The 25,561-nt window shown below is 48.8% G+C and overlaps 1 protein-coding gene across 2 annotated transcripts in view; it reads right to left on the reverse strand.

The window, feature by feature from the left end:
* PRAG1 (PEAK1 related, kinase-activating pseudokinase 1) overlaps window positions 1-19,733 on the reverse strand; it is a 71,175-nt gene extending 51,442 nt beyond the window's left edge. Inside the window, exons 1-3 of one of the 2 annotated variants that reach the window (XM_034965636.3) lie at window positions 19,566-19,733; window positions 14,387-14,803; window positions 7,871-9,726 (exon numbers count right to left, since the gene is read on the reverse strand). In XM_034965636.3, coding sequence (XP_034821527.3) covers window positions 7,871-9,726; window positions 14,387-14,716 — 2,186 coding nt within the window. In that variant the 5' untranslated portion in view covers window positions 14,717-14,803; window positions 19,566-19,733. Of the gene's footprint in view, window positions 1-7,870; window positions 9,727-14,386; window positions 14,804-18,889; window positions 19,545-19,565 lie in introns of those variants that run through there. The other variant, XM_034965637.3, reaches the window with a different exon arrangement.
* Window positions 19,734-25,561: the final 5,828 nt, after the last annotated feature.

The following is a 25,561-nucleotide window of genomic DNA, read 5'->3' on the forward strand; positions in this document are numbered from 1 at the left end:
ACACTCCTAACGCCCAACATTTTTAGGGATCTGCCCAAAAGTCAATAGAAAGAAATAATGAGCATGCAAGCACAGAGGATGCAGACTCTGATCTTTAAACTCTGAAATTTATTACTGCAGAAAGAGACACAGGATATTCTTTGTAGTTGGTCTATCAACCCTGATAGAAGGAAATGTAAGATCTTTAATGAGGACATTAACAATCCCAAAACAACAACAAAAAATTCCTTGGGCCACTAACAGAAAATTTCCTACCAATTGGTGAGTTTCACAACCAATTATGCAGATCAAATGTAGGCTGGCCATTCTAGGAACAAAGTCCCTCTGACCACGTCAGGGACAGAGGGGGACTGACCACACTGCCTAAGCTTGTATATTCCAATGCACCTGACAAAGCATAGAAAATCTATTCTCAGAGAAGCAAAACCACACCTTAGAATTCCTTGTAACTCTCTGGTGGAAAAAAAAAGTGTTTAGATGATTACTACCTGAGAAAATATTATTTTGGCAAGAGAGTGCTGGCTCTACACACCTGCTCAGGTTGAAAAAAAAAAAAAAAAAGCAGGGTAATAGAGACCGGTAGCAAGAATGAAATGTACAATCATTGGAGAGTAATTAATCCATGAAAGGATGCATTGTGCCCCCATGGTGTTTGCCTACCTTGAATCATTAATAATGATTAACCTTAGCTTCTTAGCCTCTTTAACTCAAGGTGGTAATGTTCTGTTGAGCGAGAATAGTTGCAGAATCATGATGGGTCCCCAGTGAAATATCAGGCCAGGAACTATTACATTTGTAGTTCACTCTGGCTTGCTTTTTTTTTTTTTTTTAAGAAAATTCAGTAATTCGCCATTGAATATCTACTACATATCCAACTCTGTGCTAAGGTATGCTGTGGAAAAGTCAAGGAAGAATGTATGAGACACATCCCTGCACTCCCAGGAGTTTATAATTTCTGGAGGAGATGCAAACGTGGACCCATTTTAATGTAACAAAAGATACACTGTGTTAACAGCCAAAATGGAGGCCTGTACAGAGTACTGGGGCAACCTGGAAATCTGGTTTTAGGATACACTGCATTCAAAGCAATTTGCTTTTTTCTTCAACATTTCTTGAGCACCTGTTATGTGCAAAGCAAGGAGTCAGGTGCCTTTCTGGAAAACGAAATAAACACGGCACTGTCTCTGTTTACAACTGCCCATTTAACAAACATTTCTTGAACATCTACTACATGTGATGCATTGAGCTCAACCTTAGGAGTTGCAGATGGTTAAGCATGCGCTTTACCTTCAAAGTGCATCCGGTCTATTTTGTAAAAAATAAACTTTTTTTTTTTTTTTTTTTTTTACAAGCTTGTACTAATCCTGATCTTGGATCAAGTTGAAACAAACACAGTTAAGGGACAGGACTATAAGGTACTCCTGGACACAGAGCTGAGCTTACCTTTGTGTTCCCTAAACAGAACAGAGGATGTGGTGAGAATCCAGGTCCTATAAGAACCTGTCTCAACAAAGGGAATCAAAGCAGGGGTAAAGCTTTGACAGTCATATTGCACGCCTGCTGATTTAATTCTTAGCAACTCAATTCTCAGGATCCTTAAGGAACAGAACCCCAGTAACTGGCTTTTTAGCGCCTTGCACAGAGCCCAATCAAAAGTAGACAATTAATAGATATCTGATAAATTAAAGAAAGAATCTGTAACTGCTAGCCTTAGTCAAGAATGTATGCTCAAAATTAGACAGAAAGTCTTAAATGTTGAATACATACTGCTGTCAAATCAGTAATTTTTAAAGAAGTTGTAGAACAAGACTCTAGGAATCAATTTCAATGGTCCCTGCTTACAGCATTATGAGATGTCCTGTGTTTCAAGGTTCCATCCCCACACTTATGGAAACAGGCCAACTATGAATTTGCCCCTGGTGTGGGACAGAATATAAACATACATTGTTGGTACATATGCTTTGTTCTGTTTGCCAAACTCTGTGTATCTGTGGGGGCCACTGAAATACGGCCAGTATTCACTCTCCCCTGACCAACTTGACCTCCAGCCTACTTATTTAAGTTTTGTCAAAACGGCTAAACACAGTCCATGAAGATTCTCTAAATACAGTGCTTCCTAATACAAACTGTGATTTTCAAAATGTCGCCCAGAAAAGGCCGTTATGCATCAAGAGTATGGGATTTCCTAGTAAAATGTTGCCACCCAACTGTCATCCATTATAGCAGAAAAGGCCTCTAGAAAAACACATTGGAAGCTCTAATCAGATTGGATGTGGACACTGGAGACAAACACCCATCTCACTCATCCTATGCCCATCCTCCCGGTTCATGCCCAGAGGTCATGTTACAGGAGAGACCACACAGTTAAGTCATGTCAGTTCCTCTGGTTAGTGATGTGGCCACTTCTGTGGACAGAAACGAACTCCACTCATGACACTGTCACTACCTGTCTACTGAGAAGCAGCTCAGGAGGAGAATTAAGAGTGAGCAAAAGACCGGGGGCTGTAGCTAACACCTGTAATCCCAACACTTTGGCAGGTGGATTACTTGAAGTAAGGAGTTCGAGATCAGCCTGAGCAACACGGTGAAACCCCATCTCTACTAAAATATAAAAATTAGCCATGCGTGGTGGCGCACCTGTAATCCCAGTTACTTGGGAGGCTGAGGCAGGAAAATGGCTTGAACCCGGGAGGCGGAGGTTGCAGTAAGGCAAGGTACCACCACTGTACTCCAGCCTGAGCGACAGAGATTCGGTCTCAAAAAAAAAAAAAAAGAGTGAGCAAAAGCCCAAGAATAGATTTAACCTCTGCTCCCCAGCAGCCCCACAGAAAAAGGGGTGAATTTAGCAAGTTGTGGGTTAAAATTGAAATTCAATTGAGCGAAAACTTTCTTTTTTTTTGAGGTGGAGTCTTGCTCTGTCGCCCAGGCTGGAGTGCAGTGGTGCGATCTCGGCTCCCTGCAAGCTCCGCCTCCCGGGTTCGCGCCATTCTCCTGCCTCACCCTCCCGAGTAGCTGGGACTACTGGCGCCCGCCATCACGCCTGGCTAATTTTTTGTATTTTTAGTAGAGAGGGGTTTCACCGTGTTACCCAGGATGGTCTCGATCTCCTGACCTCATGATCCACCCGCCTTGGCCTACCAAAGTGCTAGGATTACAGGTGTGAGCCACCGCGCCCGACAATGAGTGATAACTTTCAAACAAAGACATCAGCTGGGCGTGGTGGCTCATGCCTGCAATCCCAACACTTTGGGAGGCTGAGGCAGGTGGATCATTTGAGCCCAGGAGTTCGAGACCAGCCTGGGAAACATGGTGAAACTCCGTCTCTACAAAAATATAAAAATTAGCGGGGCATGGTGGCACGTGCCTGTAGTCCCAGCTACTCAGGAGGCTGGGGTGAGAGGATCACCTGAGTCTGACAAGTGGAGGCTGCAGTGAGATGGCACCACTGCACTCCAGCTTGGGCGGCAGAGTGAGACTCTGTCTCAAAACGAAACACACAAAAAACAAAGACGTCACCCACTTTCTTGGGGAAATTTTTCTTTTGATTAGTCTCACCTAGGGCCAGACCATTTAGACACTGAAACCACATGAATCGGTCTTATTTCTTAGTCACCTGTCATCCTCAATTCCACCTGGGCTCAGGCCTCTTCTCCTAATTTGAGGTTTCTTTGTGAAACGCTTATCTGCACTAACCAGATGATTCTCTTTCAGCTGACCTAGTCACTCAAAAGTCGTTAAGTCATTTAAAACTGGGTTTGCATCTGTGAAAAAGCAAAAGGCAGAAAGCAATTTGGTTCTTTCTCATCTTAATTGTTTCCCCAGCTCTGCTGTTCTCGTTAATGTTGGCCAGGCTGGTCTCGAACTCCTTACCCCAAGTGATCCACCCGCCTTGGCCTCCCTAAGTGCTGGGATTATAGGTGTGAGCCACCATGCCTGGCCAAATTGCCATTAAGTCTTAAGCATGACATTTAAACTAAGAGTTCACCCTTCTTTCCTGAAGTATTTTTGTTTCCTAACCAGCAGTATTTGTTGATCCTCATCTTATAATTCTGCCTTATATTGGGACAGGGGTTACCCAGAGACTCTGTGAGATCCATCATTCTTAGTAAGTGTGACTTTGTGGGTATAAAAGCTTGCCTTGACGGCAACAGGGAAGGAAGTATCCAGGCCTTGCCGTACTCGCCTGGGGAGGAGGGTTGGGCACGCACTTAAACTCCTCCAAAGAAGAACTGTTCTGTGCATAAAATGAGCATGGAGAGCCTTTCTCCTGCAGGGCACTCCAGCAAGAGGTTTCTCAGGAACACGAATGGGAGTTTACAGAGGACAATATCTCAAAAAGACAGATAAGCTACTGCCAAACATTCAAAACAGGACCACAGGAAAGCCAAGTCATTCTTAACATCTATTTTTTTCCCTCCAGGTCAGAATCAGTTTTGTAAAATAGGGCGAAAAACAGAACAACAGGCAAAAGAGAAAATCATTCCCCGTTCTTCCATAATGACCTAAGGAAGCAGACGATCTGTCTCTCTCACACCATGTAAGTGGAAAGGAACAGTGTCCTGTATGAAGCAAGTCCTTTTTCTAGAGGTGTGAGCGTAGGTAACGCACATAATGAAGCTGATCATTAGAAATAGGATCTATTTCACAAATGGGCCCATGTGAAGAAATCAGGTTGACCTTGTATGTTGCTTGAAGACCTTCCACGTTTTTCCATTTTGGAAAACTGACATCAGCCTGCCATAATTACCAGTGTGTACTGGAATTGGTGCCGGATCAACTGTTGGCTGCATTCTCACTAACACTCTGATTTGCCAACACCCTGACCTACTAGGTTGGAAGACTCTGGGGTTCCTGGCACTATCCCCAGCGGAGGTACTGAGTTCCAGAATTAAAAGTCAGCATATGTTCCCAGGCCTGCCCTCTTATCTTCTCACAGGGAGATTCGAAAGATAATGTCAGCAATGCTTGAGAAATGAAAATGCTTCCCCAAATGAAAATATATTCTAGTTTATTTTAAATAATATAAGATGCTCTTGTTTTTCTGTGTTCTCTTAAACTAATTTTATTTTCTAGATTTTTTTTTTTTTTTTTTTTTTTGAGACAGCGTCTTGCTCTGTTGCTCAGGCAGGAGTACAGTGGCACAATCATAGCTCACTGCAACCTCCACTTTCTGGGCTCAAGCCATCCTCCCACCTCAGCCCCCAGAGAAGCTGGGATGACAGGCATGTGCCACCATCCCTGGCTGATTTTCATATCTTTTTTGGTGGAGACTGGGTTTCACCATGTTGCCCAGGTTGGTCTCAAACTCCTGGGCTCAAGCAGTCCGCCTGCCTTGGCCTCCCAAAGTGCTGTGATTACAGGCATGAGCCACTAAGTCCAGCCCTTCTTTTTAATTCTTTTTTCTCCTCTAACTTGTTTATTTTTTAAGAGCTGAAACCTTGAACCTCCAAGATTCCCATCAAGCTTGAGCTATATGCAATCTAAGGGTTTTATCATAACAAACTGGGCCGAAAAAGCTCTGATCTCAACCCAGATGCTAATTAAAACCCTACCTGAGTTATGTTGCTATGGTTACTGGGATTTCTCCAAGCCCCGAGATTCTTAAAGGAGTAAATTTTAGTTACTTCTCCAAGGCTCAGTGTGGCGTTCCTGGGATTGAGCCATGCTAGTTCCCATAGGGTGTGGGTGTCACTGCACAATCAGCAGCCTGGGTGGCTTCTGCCTACATCATCACTAACCTCTGCATTGGATTCCATTGTTTGTCTCATTAGAGGTTTACAATAGCAGGGTGTTATCAAAGTACTATTATCATCTCATTTTAGAGAAGAGACTCCAGACTCTCAGTTTAGAGACCAACTCTTTTAGAGAAGGGACTGGAGACTCAGTCACAGTGAGTGGCTTATACAAGGTCACTCCATTTGTGAGAGAGAGGGAATAGGAACTTGGTTTTCTAATGCCAATACCTGTGCTTTCCACTAATTTACCCAGGACTGAGGCAGGCAGATACAATTTGGATGTTTTACTCTCCCGCCCTGCTCAATTTCCATGCTCCTTGATGTCCTGTAGGTTCAGGAGGAGCGTAGACTTAGGAGTCTTGCAGGTACAGCAGGATCCTTAGGCTGGTTACTCTAGCTCTCTATCTCTGCTTCGTCATCTGTAAATTGGGGCTGGCAATTCCTACCTCTTAGGGCTGTTCTGAGGATGAAATGAGTTGTTATGTCTAATTCTTTTAAATCCATGCCTGGCCCATAGTGAGTGCCGTATAAATGGAAGCTCATCTTAGCTGCAGAATCCCTCATTCATTCGGGGACTACACGCGGCTGCCAAAGAGTCTGCAATCACCTCAGGATCTGGAAGATGTCTGTTCTCCATGGTGGGCGGCCAATGCAATACCAGAACAAAGTAGTGGTCATGAGAAAAAAACCCATGTTAGATCACATCAGTGCCTGAGACGCCTTGATGTTCAAAGTCAAGTGTCCTGACTGCTTCTCTCTGTGGTCAATTTCCTTGTTTCTGACATCAGCCCAGAGGCACATCAGCTGAAACAGAACCACTTGAAATGACATAACTCTAGAAAGTCTGTTCACAAAGGCTGTAATTTTTTGAAAAACAGTAGGTTTCTCCTTTTCCTAACAGAAATCAGTTTTGCTCTAATCGAGAGAAATTTTTTTTCCCAGCATTTAAAACCCATGCACAGCTCAATAACTAAAAAAAAAAAATTTATTTTTCTCGAGTCTTTAAAAGGTACTTTAAACTGATAGGAGATAGCAGGGAAGCAGTAGGGAACACTGAGTTTCAGCATGCTAACACAAAACTACATTTTTTTCTTTTTCTTTTTTTTTTTTTTGAGACAGTCTCACTCTGTCACCCAGGCTGGAGTGCAGTGGCACCATCTCGGCTCACTGCAAGCTCCACCTCCCGGGTTCACGCCATTCTCCTGCCTCAGCCTCCCCAGTAGCTGGGACTACAGGCACCCGCCACCACGCCTGGCTAATTTTTGTATTTTTAGTAGAGATGGGGTTTCACTGTGTTAGCCAGGATGGTCTTGATCTCCTGATCGTGATCCGCCCACCTAGGCCTCCCAAAGTGCTGAGATTACAGGCGTGAGCCACCACGCCCAGCCCCATTTTTTTCTTTAAAAACCCACATCTGAGGGTTCCTAACCAAATGTAAAACTTCCTCTTTTCTGCTTTTGGCCCCAAGACCTAATGACCATTGTGGTAACAGTTTATTGGGCACGCATTTATTTGGCATTAACTGTTTGCCTCCCCAAATCTTTAAAAAAAATTTTTTTAACTTTAACTTTAAAAATTTTATTATTTAAAGAAAATAGAGACAGGATCTCCTTATGTTACCTAGGCTGGTCTCAAACACCTGGGCTCAAGTAATCCTCCTGCTTCGGCCTCCCAAAGTGTTAGGATTACAGGCATGAGCCATCATACCCAGCCCTCCCTAAATCTTATAGCATAACCTCCTTTTGCCCTCTTTTGCATGTTTAAATTAACTGAAAATATTCAGGACTTTCTGGAAAAAAGCCCACTGAAGACACTTCAGAGAACTGGGGAATAAAAAGAGGACCAGATTATAAAAATACAGGCACCAACAAATGGCAACAGCTTGATGAAAGATTGATTTTAAATCACCAATCCCAAGCAGGGACCACAAGTAGGTTTGTTTGCTGGGTACAAAGAGGGCCACAACTCCTGCTCTCCAAGGGCTGCACTGGGACCCTGGGAAATTTACATAAAGGCACAAGGGCTTTGGGGCAGATTCTGGGACCTGGGCCTGAAAGCTCTGATGAAGGCAAAGGTTTCTTCTGGAAGAGCCCTTTGCCCTGCAGACAGAGTCCCAGGCAGACAATGGTACTCACCGCGACTTTGGAGGCGGAGGAGGAGGTGAGAATGTCTCAATCCCACTTCTGTCCTTGGGGAACTCAAAGGCAAAAGAGGCGGATTTGCTCATCCCGGTCCCAACTTTGCTGTTCTGCCCAGAGGAGCCATCTGTGGGGTGGAGACGGTGCCAGGTCGTGGAGTTTGAATGGTCCGTGGGGCCATTTTTGGTCTCTCTTCCCCAGCTGTGACTCAGCAATTCCTGCTCCACCTCCTCTTCTTCCTCTATCCGGCACTGACGACTCCAGGTGCCTGCCTGGAACCTGGGCCGCCTCTGTTCCGAGGCTGAGGAGGCCGCAGGCTGGGGACACCTGGATGGGTCACTGATAGTGACACCGTTGGTCCGGCAGGAAGGAGCGGGGTCAGCAGGACCTTGGGATGGAGGCTGGGGCCCAATGCTGCTGCCGCCAGAGCTCCCATCACTAAGGTCAGCCAGCGGTGACACTGGGGGCCCTCCGGCAGACGGTGACACCGGGGACCCTACAGGGCTACTCTTGGACAACTTGGGGGGAATGGCGGGCCTCTCCTTGGGCTTGCTCTCGCTGGCACTGTGAGCATGGCTTTGCCTGGAGCTCAGCCCCTGCCCAGCCGAAGTCTCCTCTTCACCTACCTCGGAGTTCTGGCTCACAGGCCCTCGTGGCCACTGCACCCCCACTGCAGAGTCAGGGCTGCTCAGGTAGATCGTCCGATGGTCCTCTTCCGGGTGGGCCGCCATGACTGTGATGGTGGCTGACACCTGGGGAGTTGGGTCTGGGCTGTCCCGGCCCCAGCCAGATGCTGTTTTCTGGGCCCAGGCATTACCTGTGCATACCTGGCCTTGGCCTGGACCCTGGCCTTGGCCCTGGGCAGCAGCTGCATGTTCTATCTTGGCCTGTGACTTGGAAGGCACCGGAGCTGCCTTCTTCCTCTTGGTGCTCTCAGCATAGATGGGTTCAGGCTGTGTAGCCTCCCGGGGGTGGGCCGGGGGCTGGGGCTCCCCCGTCAGCCCAAGGCATCTGCTAGGGGTCACCCCTGGGCAGCCAGGGTCCTGCTGCTTCTCTGGGGCAGGTTCCTTCATGAGGGAGCAGTAATCACTCTCGAGGTGGGGGACGAAGGGGCTACTGGCGCCGCTGCCGCTGCCGCTGCCGCTGCCGCTGCCACAAGAGAGGCCATCGGAAGAAATGGCAGCCTCCGAGGTGAGGGACAGTTTCTTGGGGCCCAGGCAGGATGGGTGGGCAGTGGGGCCCTGGCTACAGCACTCCTTGGGGAAGCTCGGGCCCCGCTTCTCCTGCTCTGCGGGCCCGGAACACTTCCCCTGCTCCCAGCACGTGGGTGAGCAGTCCCTGCCACCATGCCTGCCCCGGGAACCTGCAGTCTGGGAGGCAGCCTTGGCAACAGGGCTCCCAGGGCAGCAGTCCAGGATGGAGCAGTACTCTCCACCCTCGCTGTCCCCAGAGGGCGAGCACCTTTGATCACTGTCATCCTCCGAGGGCAGGGATTCCCGCAGGGGCCCAGGGCCCTGGTGACAGCCAGATGTGGTCCCAGCAAAGGCAGCCAGTTTCTGGCGGAAGCTCTCCTGGGTGGAGGGCCGGTCTTGGTAAGGAAATGAGGGTTTTTCTTTGTGCCCAGCCTTCTCGTCCGGGAATCTCACCGGGTGGAAGGCAATGTTCCTCTCGCCGCGGGGCTCAAGGTTGTGCAGGCCGACCATGGTGTAAGCTGGGGGACAGCGAGAATTGCCATCAGGGGAGGTAGAGGGACCAGCAGGCTTCTGTACACCTCGGAAGCTGCCCAGGTAGACGACGGAGGCATCCTCCTGCTTCGGGAGGGGGAGCTTGCCAGGGGCTCGTCTCCAGATGACCTACACACAAGCCCAATGCAGAAAGACTTATGTTAGAACTTGTCATAGAAAAAAGAGAGAGAGGAAAAGTGAGAGGGAAGGGCAACGATACTGTAGATTGTCTTCTGTAGTGCAGTGCAGGGGTGCTGGGGCCGGGGACTCAGTGCACGCCCACCTTCTCATCTCCCCACGGCCCTGTGATCATTGCTGGGGCACCCGCTGAGCCATTTGTCTTCCCAGACACTGAGCTGCCCTTCCCACCCATGGACTGTAATGCTTTTGGCTTAAGTCTGTGAAGTAGGAAAAGAAAAATATAACTCTGAAAAAGAACACTGTGCCTTCTTCCTCCCTTGCAACCAGCTGCTGGGTGACACAAGTTGTTCCACTGGATTGGAAAATGGAGCTTTGGGTTTTGTTTAATTTTTGCTTTGAGTTTGTGGGTTTTTTGATAACCCAATCACAGTGCATGCCTGAAGAAATCGAAATCTTAAGTGTTTTTAAAACACACTGAACACACTGCAGCCAGATGCCATGGATCATACCTGTAATCCCAGCACTATGGTGGGCCGAGGAGGGCAGATTGCTTGAGCCCAGGAGTTCAAGACGAGCCTGGACAACATGGCAAAATCCCATCTCTACAAAAAAATACAAAAACTTGGTGGGCGTGGTGGTGTGCGCCTGCAGTCCCAGCTACTTGGGAGGTTGAGGTGGAAGGATGTCTTGAGCCCAGGAGGCGGAGGTTGCAGTGACCCAAATCACACCACCACACTCCAGCCTGGGCGACAGAGCCAGACTCTGTACCAAAAATAATGATAATAATAATAATAATAATAAAGAAAAAAGAAACACATTGGGTGGGTGGGTGTGGGCAGAACAGGAGGGTGAGGGGTGGGTTCTGAACCAGATCAGAGTGAGGGGTAGTTTCTGAACTGGATCAGGGTGAGGGGTGGCTTCTGAACCGGATCAGAGTGAGGGGTGGTTTCTGAATTGGATCAGGGTGAGGGGTGGCTTCTGAACTGGATCAGAGTGAGGGGTGTTTTCTGAGCTGGATCAGGGTGAGGGGTGGTTTCTGAACCGGATCAGGGTGTGGGGTGGCTTCTGAACTGGATCAGAGTGAGGGGTAGTTTCTGAACCGGATCAGAGTGAGGGGTGGTTTCTGAACCGGATCAGAGTGAGGGGTGGTTTCTGAACCGGATCAGGGTGAGGGGTGGCTTCTGAACCGGATCAGAGTGAGGGGTGGTTTCTGAACTGGATCAGGGTGAGGGGTGTCTTCTGAACTGGATCAGAGTGAGGGGTGGTTTCTGAATTGGATCAGGGTGAGGGGTGGCTTCTGAACCGGATCAGAGTGAGGGGTGGTTTCTGAACTGGATCAGGGTGAGGGGTGGCTTCTGAACTGGATCAGAGTGAGGGGTGTTTTCTGAGCTGGATCAGGGTGAGGGGTGGCTTCTGAACCGGATCAGAGTGAGGGGTGGTTTCTGAACTGGATCAGGGTGAGGGGTGGCTTCTGAACTGGATCAGGGTGAGGGGTGTTTTCTGAGCTGGATCAGGGTGAGGGGTGGCTTCTGAACTGGATCAGGGTGAGGGGTGTTTTCTGAGCTGGATCAGGGTGAGGGGTGGTTTCTGAGCTGGATCAGGGTGAGGGGTGGCTTCTGAATTGGATCAGGGTGAGGGGTGGTTTCTGAACTGGATCAGGGTGAGGGGGTGGTTTCTGAGCTGGATCAGGGTGAGGGGTGTTTTCTGAATTGGATCAGGGTGAGGGGTGGTTTCTGAACTGGATCAGGGTGAGGGGTGTTTTCTGAGCTGGATCAGGGTGAGGGGTGGCTTCTGAACTGGATCAGGGTGAGGGGCGTTTTCTGAGCTGGATCAGGGTGAGGGGTGGCTTCTGAACTGGATCAGGGTGAGGGGTGTTTTCGGAGCTGGATCAGGGTGAGGGGTGGCTTCTGAACTGGATCAGGGTGAGGGGTGTTTTCTGAGCTGGATCAGGGTGAGGGGTGTTTTCTGAGCTGGATCAGGGTGAGGGGTGGTTTCTGAGCTGGATCAGGGCGAGGGGTGGCTTCTGAGCTGGATCAGGGCGAGGGGTGGCTTCTGAGCTTGATCAGGGCGAGGGGTGGCTTCTGAGCCGGATCAGGGTGAGGGGTGGCTTCTGAACCGGATCAGGGTGAGGGGTGGCTTCTGAACTGGATCAGGGTGAGGGTTGGTTTCTGAGCTGGATCAGGGTGAGGGGTGTTTTCTGAGCTGGATCAGGGTGAGGGGTGGTTTCTGAACTGGATCTGGGTGAGGGGTGGCTTCTGAGCTGGATCAGGGCGAGGGGTGTTTTCTGAGCTGGATCAGGGTGAGGGGTGTTTTCTGAGCTGGATCAGGGTGAGGGGTGGTTTCTGAGCTGGATCAGGGTGAGGGGTGGTTTCTGAGCTGGATCAGGGTGAGGGGTGTTTTCTGAACTGGATCTGGGCTTCCTCGCTTCTTACTGTGCTTTGCTTCCAACTATGCCAGAGGTCGTCCTTCTCCCACCTACAGCAGTGACCTCAGCCTGAGCCTGTGCGAGTGGTGGGACTCCTTGGGCTATGAGACGGAGATGTGGACTGGTCACTACCATCCCTGAAGTCACCGTTTCCTCCTCCTTCTGGTCTAAAGTCCTCCTTTACCCCCACTTTTAGAAGCAGCCTCAAAGCAGGGCCTGCCTCTGGCTTCTTTCCCAGGTGGTTCTGAGCTTCAAGAGTCCCTGGCTCAGGTTGGTGAAGGTTGAAGGTATTGAGAATGGCCTGGAGAATGGGTGTAAGCAGCTTAGGAAAAAACAGAGCAGCCCGGAAGGGGACATCAAGTTCACTGCAAACAAAGGAAATGCCTCTCCTCAATGAAGCCTCCCCTGATTTAGAATTGACCTTACTTTTCATATATGCTCACACAGCCTTCCTGACCTACTCACCATATTGGTCAAGAAAACTGGAACAGGCAAAGAGGTCAAACAGGTAGCAAGCAGTTCCTAGGATATGTCTTAGCCACATAGCTTCCTAAATGTGTCTAAAGATAGCAGATGCCAGCAGACCCGGGCTATGTGCCCTCTGAGTTTGTAAAGGTTACCTGTGGAATGAGCAGAATGGTCTAGCCTCTAGGTTGTAACTGTTTTTAGTGACCCTAGAAAAAAGCTGGTAAAATCCAAGCTCCAAAATTGGAAACAGGAGTACTGGCTGGGTATTAGATAATATTAAGGAATTACTGCTACTATTCTGAAGTGTGGGGCCAGGCATGGTGGCTTATGCCTATAATCCCAGCACTATGGCAGGCTGAGGCAGATGGACCACTTGAGCCTAGGAGTTTGAGACCAGGAACTTAAGACCAGCCTGGGCAAGATAGCAAGATCCTATCTCCACCAAAAAACAAAAACACGCCAAATAAGCCAAGCATGGTGGCATGTACCTCTAGTCTTAGATTCCTAGGAGGCTGAGACAGGGGGATCACTTGAGCCTGGGAGGTGGAGATTGCAGTTAGCCGAGATCGCAACACTTCACTCCAGCCTGAGCAACACTGAGACTGTCTCAAAAAAAATAAAATAAAATAAAATAAAAATTAAAAACTAAAAAAATAGGCCAGGCGCGGTGGCTCACGCCTGTAATCTCAGCACTTTGGGAGGCTGAGGCAGGTGGATCACTTGAGGTCAGGAGTTAGAGACCAGACTAGCCAACATGGTGAAACCTCGTCTCTACTAAAAATACAAAGATTAGTTGGGCATGGCAGTATGTACCTATAGCCCCAGCTTCTTGGGAGGGTGAGGCAGGAGAATTGCTTGAACCCTGGAGGCAGAAGGTGCAGTGAGCTGAGATCCAGCCTGAGTGACAGAAAAAAAAATTAGCGGTGCCTCACGCCTATAATCTCAGCACTTTGGAAGGCCGAGGTGGGCAGATCACAAGGTCAAGAGATCGAGACCATCCTGGCCAATGTGGTGAAACCCATCTCTACTAAAAATACAAAAATTAGCTGGGCATGGTGGTGGGTGCCTGTAATCCCAGCTACTCAGGAGGCTGAGGCAGGAGAATCGCTTGAACCAGGGAGTCAGAGGTTGCAGTGAGCTGAGATCGCACCACTACACTCCAGCCTGGACGACAGAGAGAGACTCCGTCTCAAAAAAAAAAAAAAAAAAAAAAAATTAAGTGTGATAATGGTATTGTGGTTATGTTTTTCAGAAAGACTTTATCTTTGAAAGGTATATATTGAAATGATGTGATATCTGGGGTTTGCTTTAAAATCATAGGGAAGGGGGTCAGTGTGAGGGAGGTGAAATAAGATTGGTCAGGAGTTGATGGTTGCTGAAGTTCATATTGAAGGGTATTGGGTGCATGCAATTCACTTTGCAATTATTGCTACTTGTATATATATTTAAAATGATCAACTAAGAAAATTTAAAACTTTTTTCTAAAAAAGTTTCATTTTTTGTCTGCCCTACACAGTCTGCAAATCACAGGAGGAAATTCTGGGGGACTGGATTAATGATTCTTAGCCTAAAGGGACAGAGAGAAAGGAGAGCAGCTACAGCGAATCCCAGGCAGGAGCCATCTCAGGGCAAACTGACAGGAAGCTATCCTGCAGGTTTCTTGCTGGAACAGCCCTCCCTGGCTGCCAGCCAGTCACCAAGTGTTCAAACAGGAGCAGCCCCTGTAAAAATACCACGAGTGTTAGTCAGCCTCACCTGCGAGACTTCGGCACTCAGGTTGGCCTCTGTCCACACATCAGAGGCCTCGGAGCTCATCATGGTGGGCTTCACGGCAATTGTGGGCTTGGAGTAAGGTGAGGTGTTCACACCTTCATCTTCCAGGCGGCAGTTCTCAGGCCTGGGAGGCAGGCGCGGTGGAGGGGGCAGGCTGCCCGCTCTGGGCTGGGGAGGGCCGGCCACCAGCTGGTGGTCGCTCCGCAGGCAGAAGCAGTTCTTGCAGGACCCGGGTTTCCAGATGTGCTCCACAAAGTCACTGCACGCAGACATTTTCGGGCTCTCGGAGTTCAGGCGGAGGGTCTGGTGCATCTTGAGCCGACAGGGTGCTGGTTCATCTTGCGCCCGGCTCTCTGGTGTAGTCTTGTGGGATTCAGAGGTGGGTCACAGAGCGGCTTCCTAGAAAGGCAGGACAGTTTCCTGATTAGAGATTTGCCATGCCAGACAATGGGTGCATTATCAATTAGAGTCTCATTATTTGATCAGGGAGAAGGAGGAGAAAAAGGTAAAGATTAGGATCCCATTTATTTTGGGACCCTCACCCATTTGTCACAAGGCTCTTAAACATTCTCTGGTGGTGTGGCCTTATCGGAAGCTGTAAAAACTAAACATAGCCTTGTTGCTTTAAAGGAGTAAATAAAAGACATTTCGGTCCCCTAAAATCCTGGGTGGGGAGTCCCCTAAAATCCTTGGAGGTTTTGGGCAGTTATGGGAAGAAATCACGTAGGGTTTAAGATGAGAAGCTGGTACCTCATCCATGTATTCCCTGACACCAGGGGCCTAGAGTCTGGGACGCTGACCCAGAGAAACAAGAACTGTCAAGCAGTACAGCAAATAAAAACAATGGCTTTTGGAAAATAATTTTTGACCAAGAACTGTGTGAGAGGGGAGGCAGCTTTAGGCCCTGAAAGGTGCATTGTAATCCACACTTGCAACCAGGTGGAGAAAGGAATGGTTGGGAAAGGGGAGAAGTGGGGTGCTGGCCTGTCCTCTAGACCTTATGGAGAGTCTGGCATCTTGAGAAATATCCCTTGCTTAATATACATTACTTGACCGTGTGCTGCTGAGGTCCACAATGCTGGGTGTTATAGGCTAAAGGGGCAAACCAGTAGTAAGACAAATTCATGGTCAAAGGTGGCTGGATAGATGATAAGAGAGAGAAGAGATTAACGAAGAGCTATTTCCAAGTGATGGCTCTGGAGAGAAGGCAATTGGCTTGCTCAAAAAATTCATTGCTTCTTAGAGTAAAACTGCAAGTAACAGTTTGCACCATGGTCCCTTGTAAATTCACCACTGAGAAGGAGCTCAAAGGGTTGCAGCCATTAACCAATTACCTTGAAATCATTCCATCAGGTAGCTTTTGTCCCAATTTTACAGGTGGGGAAACTATGGCAAAAACAAGAACTTGGACCAGCCCATACACACGGAGAGTCTGCCCATTCTAGAAACAGAAGCCAACTTTGCAGGCGGCTCCTCACTGCAGTGGTGATTTGCGCATTTCTCCTGGCTCTTCTTAGCCTATTTAAAATAAACTGACTTCCCATAAGGAGAATGTTCAAGAGCAAAATCTTCCTTAAGAACATAAGGGTGAATAGGTTCTCATTAAATAGGGAGCATTTTGCCTTAGGGTTTTCTCTCCACTTTCCTCCCATAAGGATCTGCCTTAAGTTTGATAATCTCTAAACTGTCAACAGGACTAACCAGGTGGAATGAGCCGGGTACCCCAAAAATCATTCCAGAGTGTTTGTGGGAAGTGCTCTCTTTTATCTCCACACTCATAGACAGGGGTGTTCATTCAACAAGTGCTGAAGCTACGTGTGCCTCTTTTCCCTCCAAAGTGAAAAATGGGTTGAGGCCAGGCGCGGTGGCTCACGCCTGTAATCCCAGCACTTTGGGAGGCCGAGGCGGGGCGATTACCTGAGGTAAGGAGTTTGAGACCAGCCTGACCAACATGGAGAAACCCTCTCTCTACTAAAAATACAAAATTAGCTGGGCGTAGTGGCGCATGCCTGTAATCCCAGCTACTCAGGAGGCTGAGGCAGGAGAATCGCTTGAACCCAGGAGGCGGAGGTCACGGTGAGCTGAGATTGCGCCATTGCACTCCAGCCTGGACAACAAGAGTGAAACTTCATCTCAAAAAAAAAAAAAAAACTAGGTTGGGAGTGATGGCTCACACCTATAATCCCACCACTTTGGGAGGCTGAGGCAGGACGATTGCTTGAGCCCAGGAGTTTGAGACCAGCCTGGGTAACACAGAGACACTCTGTCTTTACAAAAATAATAATTATTTAAAAAAAACTATCCAGGTGTAGCCATGCATGCCTGTGGTCCCAGCTACTTGGGAGGCTGAGGTAGGAGGATTGCCTGAGCCCAGGAGGTCAAGGCTGCAGTGAGCCATGATCACACCACTGCACTCCAGCCTAGGTGACTAGAGTGAGAACCTGTCTAAAAAAACAAAAAAAAAGTTAAGAATAAAGCCCACTGCATCTTTAAGCTAAATAAATCCTCTGAAATAAAAGAAAAGTATCTTTTAGCAGTTATTGTTAGGGTCTCACAGGTCCTCTTCTTTAAGAAGACTGTTAGCTAGGTTCTTCTCCTCCTCCAAATACACCCAAGTAGCAGGTTCCTTCTTTGCCAAGTTCTCCAGAAGAGGTCACTGGGCTTCAACAAGCAGAGGAAAGAGCCAGGTTTTGTCTTTCTCTTATAATCTCAGGCCACAGAGAACTGTAGTCTTGCTGCTAAGTTTTGGGAGGGGGAAAAAGCAGAGGAAGTATTCCAGCCTTCAGGAATAGGCAGTAGGTCCCTTCCTGGGACGCTGATGGGTGAAGACTGTCTACACCTTCTAGGCCACAGAAAGGACACTGTCCAGCCCACCTCCACTGCAGGCAGATGCTCCCATGCCTGCTCCGTGGGATGGAGGAAGACAGCTTGGAAACCAGCTCTGTGTGGGCTCTGCAAGTTCCCACAGCTATCTGAGGAGGTGGGTGCCCAACCATTTCCTTAGGGGCTACCACAGACTCACAAAGCAGCAGTTTTGCTTGGCGACTGATTGCCTCCTCAACAGGCAAGTAAGAACACAAACTTGTTTTTGGGGAAGGGGTGACATTGGTACCAGAGGCCCTACTTTCTAAGATTCCCCAACCTTTGCACAGCCCTGGGAGTGTGGAAGGATCTGGATTGCTAGCGTGGGGGAAGTTTCCTTGAGAATGTCTCATCAGTTTACGAGCACTCTTTGCTCCCATTCTCAGCTCAGAAATCCTTGGATGTTTAGAGGCAACTTTCATCACACGACTGCCGGGGACGGATGGACGCAAAGATTTTTAAAGGCAAGTCATTGAATAAGAAAAGAACAAATGAAGCCCTGGGCTTCCCACTGTCATTGACTCACTGCATCCTGTTAAAACTGGTTTCTCAGTCGCAGCAAACAGAATTTACCACCGCATGCAGCCAAAAAAAAAAAAAAAAAACTCTTTTCCCGTTGCACTTCTGTGCCTGGAATTATCTCCTATTTGTTTTAAGTAAAAGATGGTGAGAAACACAAGTGGCACCCACAAAGCCTTGCCTCGCCTTGCCTGGCGCAGCAGTGCCAGCTCTCCACAGCATGGGGAAGGCACTTCCCAGCCCACATTCCTTACTTCTGAGGGGAGGCAGCCCCCAGAATTATGCAAATCCCCCCCATTTCAGTAGGAGGCTGCAGTGTCAGATTAGAAAAAAGAGCTCAGCATTCTTTCTGATCCAAGTCATGAAAAAAATGTCTTTGCCTCTGCAAACTTCTGCACTAGATTTGTGGCTACAGTTTGCAAGACTGAAGCTGTCAGATACACTCCCACCCCATTTCAAAAAAGAATCTGAAGAATCAAGGTGGCCAGATCTTTAAGATTAAATATTTTGGCCCAAAATACCCCCTCAGACTTACATCAGAAGTTGCTTATGCCTTATTCTGAAGTGACAGAATTGCAGAAAACATTCACCTAAAATTTTTTTCTGTATGTTACAGTTAAATTAATGCAACGCCAGTAAAAGGAAAGAAATATGTGTGGAAAGTGTCTGAACTTCAGCACACTCCACTGGCCAGGGTTGACCAGGCAGAAAGGAGAAAGTGACAACTTTACCACCCACTAGCCCCCTGCCTCCCTACTCACGCAGAGGGTAAATTACGATATTCACCCAACTTTTCCTTTTCTTTTTTCTTCCTCCAGTGCTGGAGGAAAGAAAATCTCAGAGGGAGGAATGTGGTTTTGCACCCACCACAGTCGAAACCAACCAGACCTCAGGAGAAAAATAACTGCGGAATTCCCTAGGGCTTTCTGTCAAATTTTCTTCTCAGAAAGGGAAGGGGAGAGGAGTTGTTAAGGATAGTTCAGGCCAGTGATCAGGAAAGCCTTCTGAACCTGACTCCGCACTGAAAGCATCGCAAAACTCCTCGCCCCTAGACCATTGGGCTTTGCTATCGGCTCTGCAAAACCATGTGCAGGGAGAGCTTACCTGAGAGAAACGCACACACCGTGAGCTGGCGCTCTCCGCTGCGAATGCCCGGCCGCCTCCATGCCCAGCAGAGGATTCTATGTTCTAAGTGTGTGTGTCCCCGGATACCAGCAAAGGTTAATAACGTGCTCACAGCATGCGTTTCAGCGGGCTCAGCCAGGGCTCGGGGAAAAGGGCATCATCTCGTTGCCTCTGGAGCCCCGCTGCTGCATACTGGGAGCTACCCTGCACCCCCAAACCATCCCCCCGGGTCCTGGTCCCAGCAGCCAGGCGGCCTTCCGTCTCTCCCCCTTGACAATACTCTAGCGGTGGAAAGCAGTCCTCAAAGCGCTTCAGCCTCCGGCCGCAGACAGAGCAGCAAGACCAGAGAAACCATCCCAACAGTCGGTCCTCCCTCCTAGAACTCGTAGGAAAGTTTCCCCGTTTTAAAGAGCGCGATTCTCGAATGAATCAAAAACACCCTCCAGCTCCTCGGTCCTCCCGGCCGGGCGCCTCCCTGCACCTCGGGCACCACCCCGGGCTCACGCGGCCCCGGCACTGCCCACTTCCCGAGCGGTCGCCTGTCACCCCGGGGGTCGCCCGCTCGGCGATCGCAGCGCCCCTCCAAAGCTCCCCTCTGCGACCACGCTCGCCAGACAAAAAGAGGCCGAATTTGGAGAGCGCGTCGCGGGCTCACCTCTGGGCTGCGCTCCCCCGGCCCCTCCGTCGGTCTCCGAGCCGCCAGCCGCCCGGCCGGAGCATTGTTCGCAGAAGGTCTGCGCGCGGTGCGTGCCCGGCCGCGGGCGGGTGGCGTCTGCCTGGGCCCGGCGGCCGGGTGGCAGCTGCGAGAGCGGCTCCGCCCCCTCCGCCTCCGGTGACGCCGCCCGCCCCAGCTCACGCCGCACCTCCGCAGTCCCTGCCGCCGCCCCGCCCCGCCTGGCCCGCGCGCCCCGCCGCCCGGCTTGCGCCTGCCGCTCCCACCCGGCGGTCTCCTACCCCCAGGGCCCCGACTCCTCCAAAGTCTCCAGGCCCCGGGACTCCCTCTCTTGCCCACCCTCCCGCCCCGGACCGGCAGGCTCCGCCCCCAGCCCCAGACTTGGCGCGGGCTGACCCCCGAGCCCAGCACCCGTTTGCACCCCCTCCTCGGTGGGGACCCTGCACAGCTCTGCAGGGGCGAGCTCTGGCGTTGCAGTCCTCCTTTTGCCATCATGCGTGTATAGGTGCCCGGCATCACTTCATCCAGCCGGCCCTGCGGGACCCTGGGAAGAGAGGGAGAAGGAAGGGGAGACGAGGAAGTGTGGGGTCGGGAGTGGAATACAGGTCAGGGTCCGAGGCGGGCTCTGAAAGCCACGTGAGCACAGCGAGCCTGAGCTCTCCCTACCTCTGGGAAGAGGGTGGCGCCGGAGGGAGCAGGGCTGGAAGTCCCGGTGGCGGATTCCAGGTTCCGCTCAGTCCCTGGACTGCAGGATTCTGGCAAATTGCTTAACCTCTTTGAACTTTAGTTTTCTGGATGTAGAATGCAAGCGTTGCACTGCAGGGACCTGGCCTTCTACCGTGCTGGGACATCCAAGTCTTCCGCAGGCCAGTAATACACCTGTGTTTACACCGATTCCAGTGAGTCATTCACTGAGATAGAACGAGTTCGAGATAGTCCTCGGGCTAAAAAAATCTTTTAACTGGGAGTATAATAGCTTAGGACCCAGTCAGTCCTGTAGCTTGACCTGGGTATTTTCTCGGGGAGCCAGGGCTATGGTCACCTCCCAGGGCCATGCCGGGTGGGGAGAATTCAGTGAAATGGAACAGGAAGAGGACCCCCCTCCCCCAAAAAACACAATACCTGCGGCTTCTCTCGCCCTCTATCCCCTCCCCAGGAAGGCAGTTTATTTTGACTCCAGTGAAGGTCGTCTGCCAATCAGCCTGCGAGCCCCCACCCACCGAGAGGAGGAAGATGGGCCCCCACCCCCACCCCCAGATCCCTGGCTCTCCTCTTTGCTGCTGTGGGTGTGGACAGAGAGGGAAGATGTGTATTTGAGGTTTGGCTTCTGTGTGAGGAAAGGGAAAAAAGGATCCAGGGAATTCTTCCTCATGTTCCAGTGACACCCATGCCTCCTAAGAGGATAGAATCTGGGGGAAGCTGTAGAGGGATGGGAGTGCAATGGACATTCCTTAAGGACCTACCCAGCGCTAAGCAATCCTATGAGGAGAGCATCATTATCCCCATTCTACAGATAAGAAAACTGAGGCTCGGGGGCCTCACAATTTGCTGGGGTTCCTCAGCTGAAAAGTGGTAGTACTAAGATTGGAACCAAAGGCTGTCTGGCTTCGCTGGTAGGCAAGTCTACTCTGCCACTCCGCCCTTGCCAAGTGCAGGTAGTCCAGCCCTATTTTTCTCTCTTCCCTAAGTGGAGAGAAATCATTTGAACAAATACTGGCCGTGCGCGGTGGCTCACACCTGTAATCCCAGCATTTTGGGAGGCCGAGGCTGGCAGATCACCTGAGGTCAGGAGTTCAAGAACAGCCTGGGCAATGTGGTATAACCTCATCTCTACTAAAAATACAAAAATTAGTCGAGTGTGGTGGTGGGCGCCTGTAATCCCGGCTACTCAGGAGGCTGAGGCAGGAGACTCACTTGAGCCAGGGAGGTGGAGGTTGCAGTGAGCTGAGATCGCACCACTACACTCCAGCTTGGGTATCAGAGCAAGACCCTGTCTCAAAAAAACAAAAAAAACAAACAAAAAAAAAAAGGAAGGGAAACTTTGGTTACACTTCATGAGCATCCAACAGAGCTGAAAGATCCAGACCCTACCAAGACTCAAGAGGGGAAGATGTTGATTAAACAGGTAGGTACAAAGTGGTCTGCACTGGAGAAATACAAAAGTGACTTCAGAAAGTGTGCAATTCATTTACACTGGGAGAGGGCAAACTAAGATGTTTGAGAAGTTCCTGGTTCTCAGGATTCAGGCTAAATGTTTCACTTCTTTCCTCTGTAAGAGAGACACTGACCTCACAGAATAAAGGCTGTGCTGAACACATAAAAGAGGCACTTACTTTTGCACTTTATTTTCTTCTCTTTACCTAACTTATTCTTTTTTTTTTTTTTTCCTGGGATGGAGTTTCATCTTTCAATCAGGCTGGAGTGAAGTGGCAAGATCTTGTCTCACTGCAGCCTCCACTCCCCGGGTTCAAGCCATTCTCCTGCCTCAGCCTCCTGAGTAGCTGGGATTGCAGGCGGCCACCACCATGCCCTGCTAATTTTTCTGTTTTTAGTAGAGACAGCATTTCACCATGTTGGGCCAGGCTGGTCTTGAACTCCTGACCTCAACTGATCTGCCTGCCTCGGCCTCCCAAAGTGCTAGGATTACAGGTGTGAGCCACCGCACCCGGCCCCTAATTTATTCTTAATACATGAACAGGCTAAAGAGCATAATTATAAGAGAAAGCCATAATGTGGCAAGACTTGTAGTTCTGTGGCATGGGGCAGTACTTGAAGGGTAAATTCAGTGTGTCTACAAAATAAAGTGTGTTCTTAAGTGGTTTGCTGTGCTCACACAAAGTAAATGCATTATACTGTAGTTGCTGACATATAATGTGCATCTTTTTAAAAGCCAGCAACATGGCCATAGAGACGACTTCATCTTGCCTAATGAAAAGAATCAAGAAACACTTCAAAGGAGTCACTGAGATGCACATAAAATACCCACACTCTTAGGCAGTGCTCTACCAGTGACTGTTAAGTATATGATATCCTCAGTCAAGCTACGGTAAACTCATTCATTTTCATAAAGAATTCTTGCTTGAACTTCCAAACTGTACCCTGCAATGCAGTGTAATTTGTGTAGACACAGCATTCTGCTTCTAGCTACTTATCAGTCCATTTTTATGACACTTTTAACTGCAGGGCGTGGGCTCCCTGATACAGACCAGACCTTGAAGAACAGCAATTCCTCGTCAGAGTTTTAGTCCAGCGGCACCATTCCGTACAAGAGCAGTTATATTTTAGGAAACTGGGACAAGAGGTTAAGGCTGGGAGTGCTTTGGGGTGAGTAAAGTAAGGTAGTTTGGAATTAGGCAAAATGGCAGGATTAGGAAGGGCGTGCCATTAAACTATACGCAAAAATACAAGCTGGGGTATTTGAGAGGGGTCAGAGAGTATGAAGATTGAGCCAAAGAAATCCCACACATGTTATCTCCTCAGCCGGAGAATACATCTCAAATAATAGAGACATGCATCTCACCTAAAAGCGAGAACGATGTTCAGTTTTCTCAACGAATATGTATTGAGTGACTTCTACTTATAAGCACTGCATGAGGTCCTACTGGGAAAGAAAGACAAGTAAGAGCAAAAAAAAAAGATAAGCTCTATGAGAGGAAGATAAGCCGGGGCAGTGGGGGTTCAAGGGAGAAACAGACAGAAGAAACACAGAAAGTGGTTCTATAGAGGAGGGGAGCTTTAGAAGATGAGAACGATTTCAATCTGTGGAGGATGGGGACTTTCCAGACTGAGACAATGTTATCTGCAAATGAATGGACGTGGGAGAGGCGGAAGACTTTTTAGAGGTTTTGCATTCTAGACTGGCTGGATCATGGTTTTTGGAGACAGGCCTGGAAATGGAGTGTGGCGCTAGAAGAGAAGAACTTCGTTTCCAGGTGAGCCATCAAGAAAGTGTTGACATTTCCGAGCAGCAGAATGACATCACTAAGGTGGTTTTTCATTAGCTTTCTCTGGATCTTGTATCCCAGATGGATTAGGAAGTGGGAGAAGAGATTGGAGACAAGGAGTCTGGCTTAGCATTCCTATCCCTGGTCCAGATGGCAGTTGATGTGTTTTGATAAGGAACATGGCAAGGGAAACAGAAAGAATGGATGGTGTGTATGGTTTTGAGAGACATGAAGAGGGAGAAATGGGGATTGGTTACTTCGTGGATTCACTGTGAGCAATAATCTATTAACGAATAAAGCCTTACATTATGGAGCACTTAGTCAGCATCTCGCCCTGTGTGATCAATGATGTACCTGGCTTTTCTCATGTAAGCCTCGCAGAAACACTGGAGTAGGTGCTATTACTGACAGAGAGGAAGGAATCAAAGGTGACCAGTAGAGTTTTAGCCCCTAGAGACCGGTAGAATGATGGTATCATTATTACAAACGGGAAAGTCACAGAATTCAGTTTGTGGTCTGTTGGGTTGGAAGTGTGTAGCCACCGTTTGGTGAATGAAGTCATCCTGCCAGAAGTGGTGTTTGGAGCCCCCAGAACAAATGAAGGGGTTGGAGGAGTATTGTGAAGAAGGCGCAAAAGTGATAGGAAGAGGCCAAGAATTGGGGGACCCAGGAATACAGAAGAGGCCATAAGAAAAAAGAGAAGCATGACCCCTTCCCTTCTAGACCTTTTAAAATGCAGAGCAGTCTAAAGAGAGATCTCTTGTGGAGGGCAAAAAGGAAAGAGATGTTATCACGGAAATTCCAGGTTCCAGTTAATTGCGTGAGCCAGGGAGTGTCTGAGACAAGCTTAAGCTCTTAGTGACTTTGTTTATAGTAGCAGGAGGTTCTAAAGGACCCCATGGAAGAAAGGAATTAGATGGGAGGACAAATGGAATGGATAAGACAGGCTTGATACGGATGCTGATAGAAAAAAGGGGTATTTTGGCCAGGTGCATTGGCTCATGTCTGGAATCCCAGGACTTTGGGAGGTCAAGGTGGGAGGGTTGCTTGAACTCAGGAGTTCAAGACCAGCCTGGTCAACACGGTGAGACCCTGTCTCTATTAAATTAAAAAATTAGCCAGGCACATACAGGTAGTGTGTGCCTGTAGTCTAGCTATTCAGGAAGCTGAGGCAGGAGAGTTGTTTGAGCCTGGGATGTTGAGGCTGCAGTGAGCTATGATTGCGCCTCTGTACTGCACCCTGGGCAAGGGTGAGACACTGACTCCAAAAAGAAAAACAAAACAAAACAAAAGGGAGTATTTCATAAGGGGAGGAGGGTAATTGCAGATGGGAGAGGTTGGTGCCCTGGACGTCCTGGGCATCTGCTCCAGGCTTGAAAGCTAAGCCTGCCCTAGTGGCAATTTGGGTCCCAAAACCACCATGGAGAGGACTGGGTAGGGAAGGAAGGAAAAAGATCTTTCAAAAACTTGCTGTGATGAGCCCTTGTAGCTTCCTTCTGTCCTGCTAGGAGATAACATTCTCAGCAAGCCAGTTAGAGCTTGGTCTAGCAAACGCACACAGCCCCACTCCTCTCTTTCCTCTCAGAGTGATAATCGGCTCTATCATTTGCCACCCCAAAGCTATCTCTTTCTTCTCTGAGGTGTGGAAATTCACATATCTTATCAGTTAATCCCTGTCCTTTGATTATGGAATCACATCCTCATGTCCCACCTTTTTTAAGAAAAACATATCTAACATCCCATTCTTCTCAGACGTTAATTCTAGGCAGCACTACGCAAGATAAAACACTCTAAATAATTTATAGTATCATATTCCAAGCACTGAATAGATTTTTTTTTGCCCAAACTGAAAGATATTATTTAAGTAATAACTACAGATGTCAGAATATCAAACCACACAGGACTGAGAGCCAAAGGTTCAAGGTTGTTATGATCTTTCTTTTGTGCTCAAGCACCACAGAGCACAGATGTCAGTGGTGAAGAAGAAAAACACTTTTTTCCCCTTTTCTATATGTATTAGTCTGTTCTCACGTG

The sequence above is a fragment of the Pan paniscus genome, chromosome 7 (assembly GCF_029289425.2).
Source record: "Pan paniscus chromosome 7, NHGRI_mPanPan1-v2.0_pri, whole genome shotgun sequence".
Taxonomy (NCBI): Eukaryota; Metazoa; Chordata; class Mammalia; order Primates; family Hominidae; genus Pan; species Pan paniscus.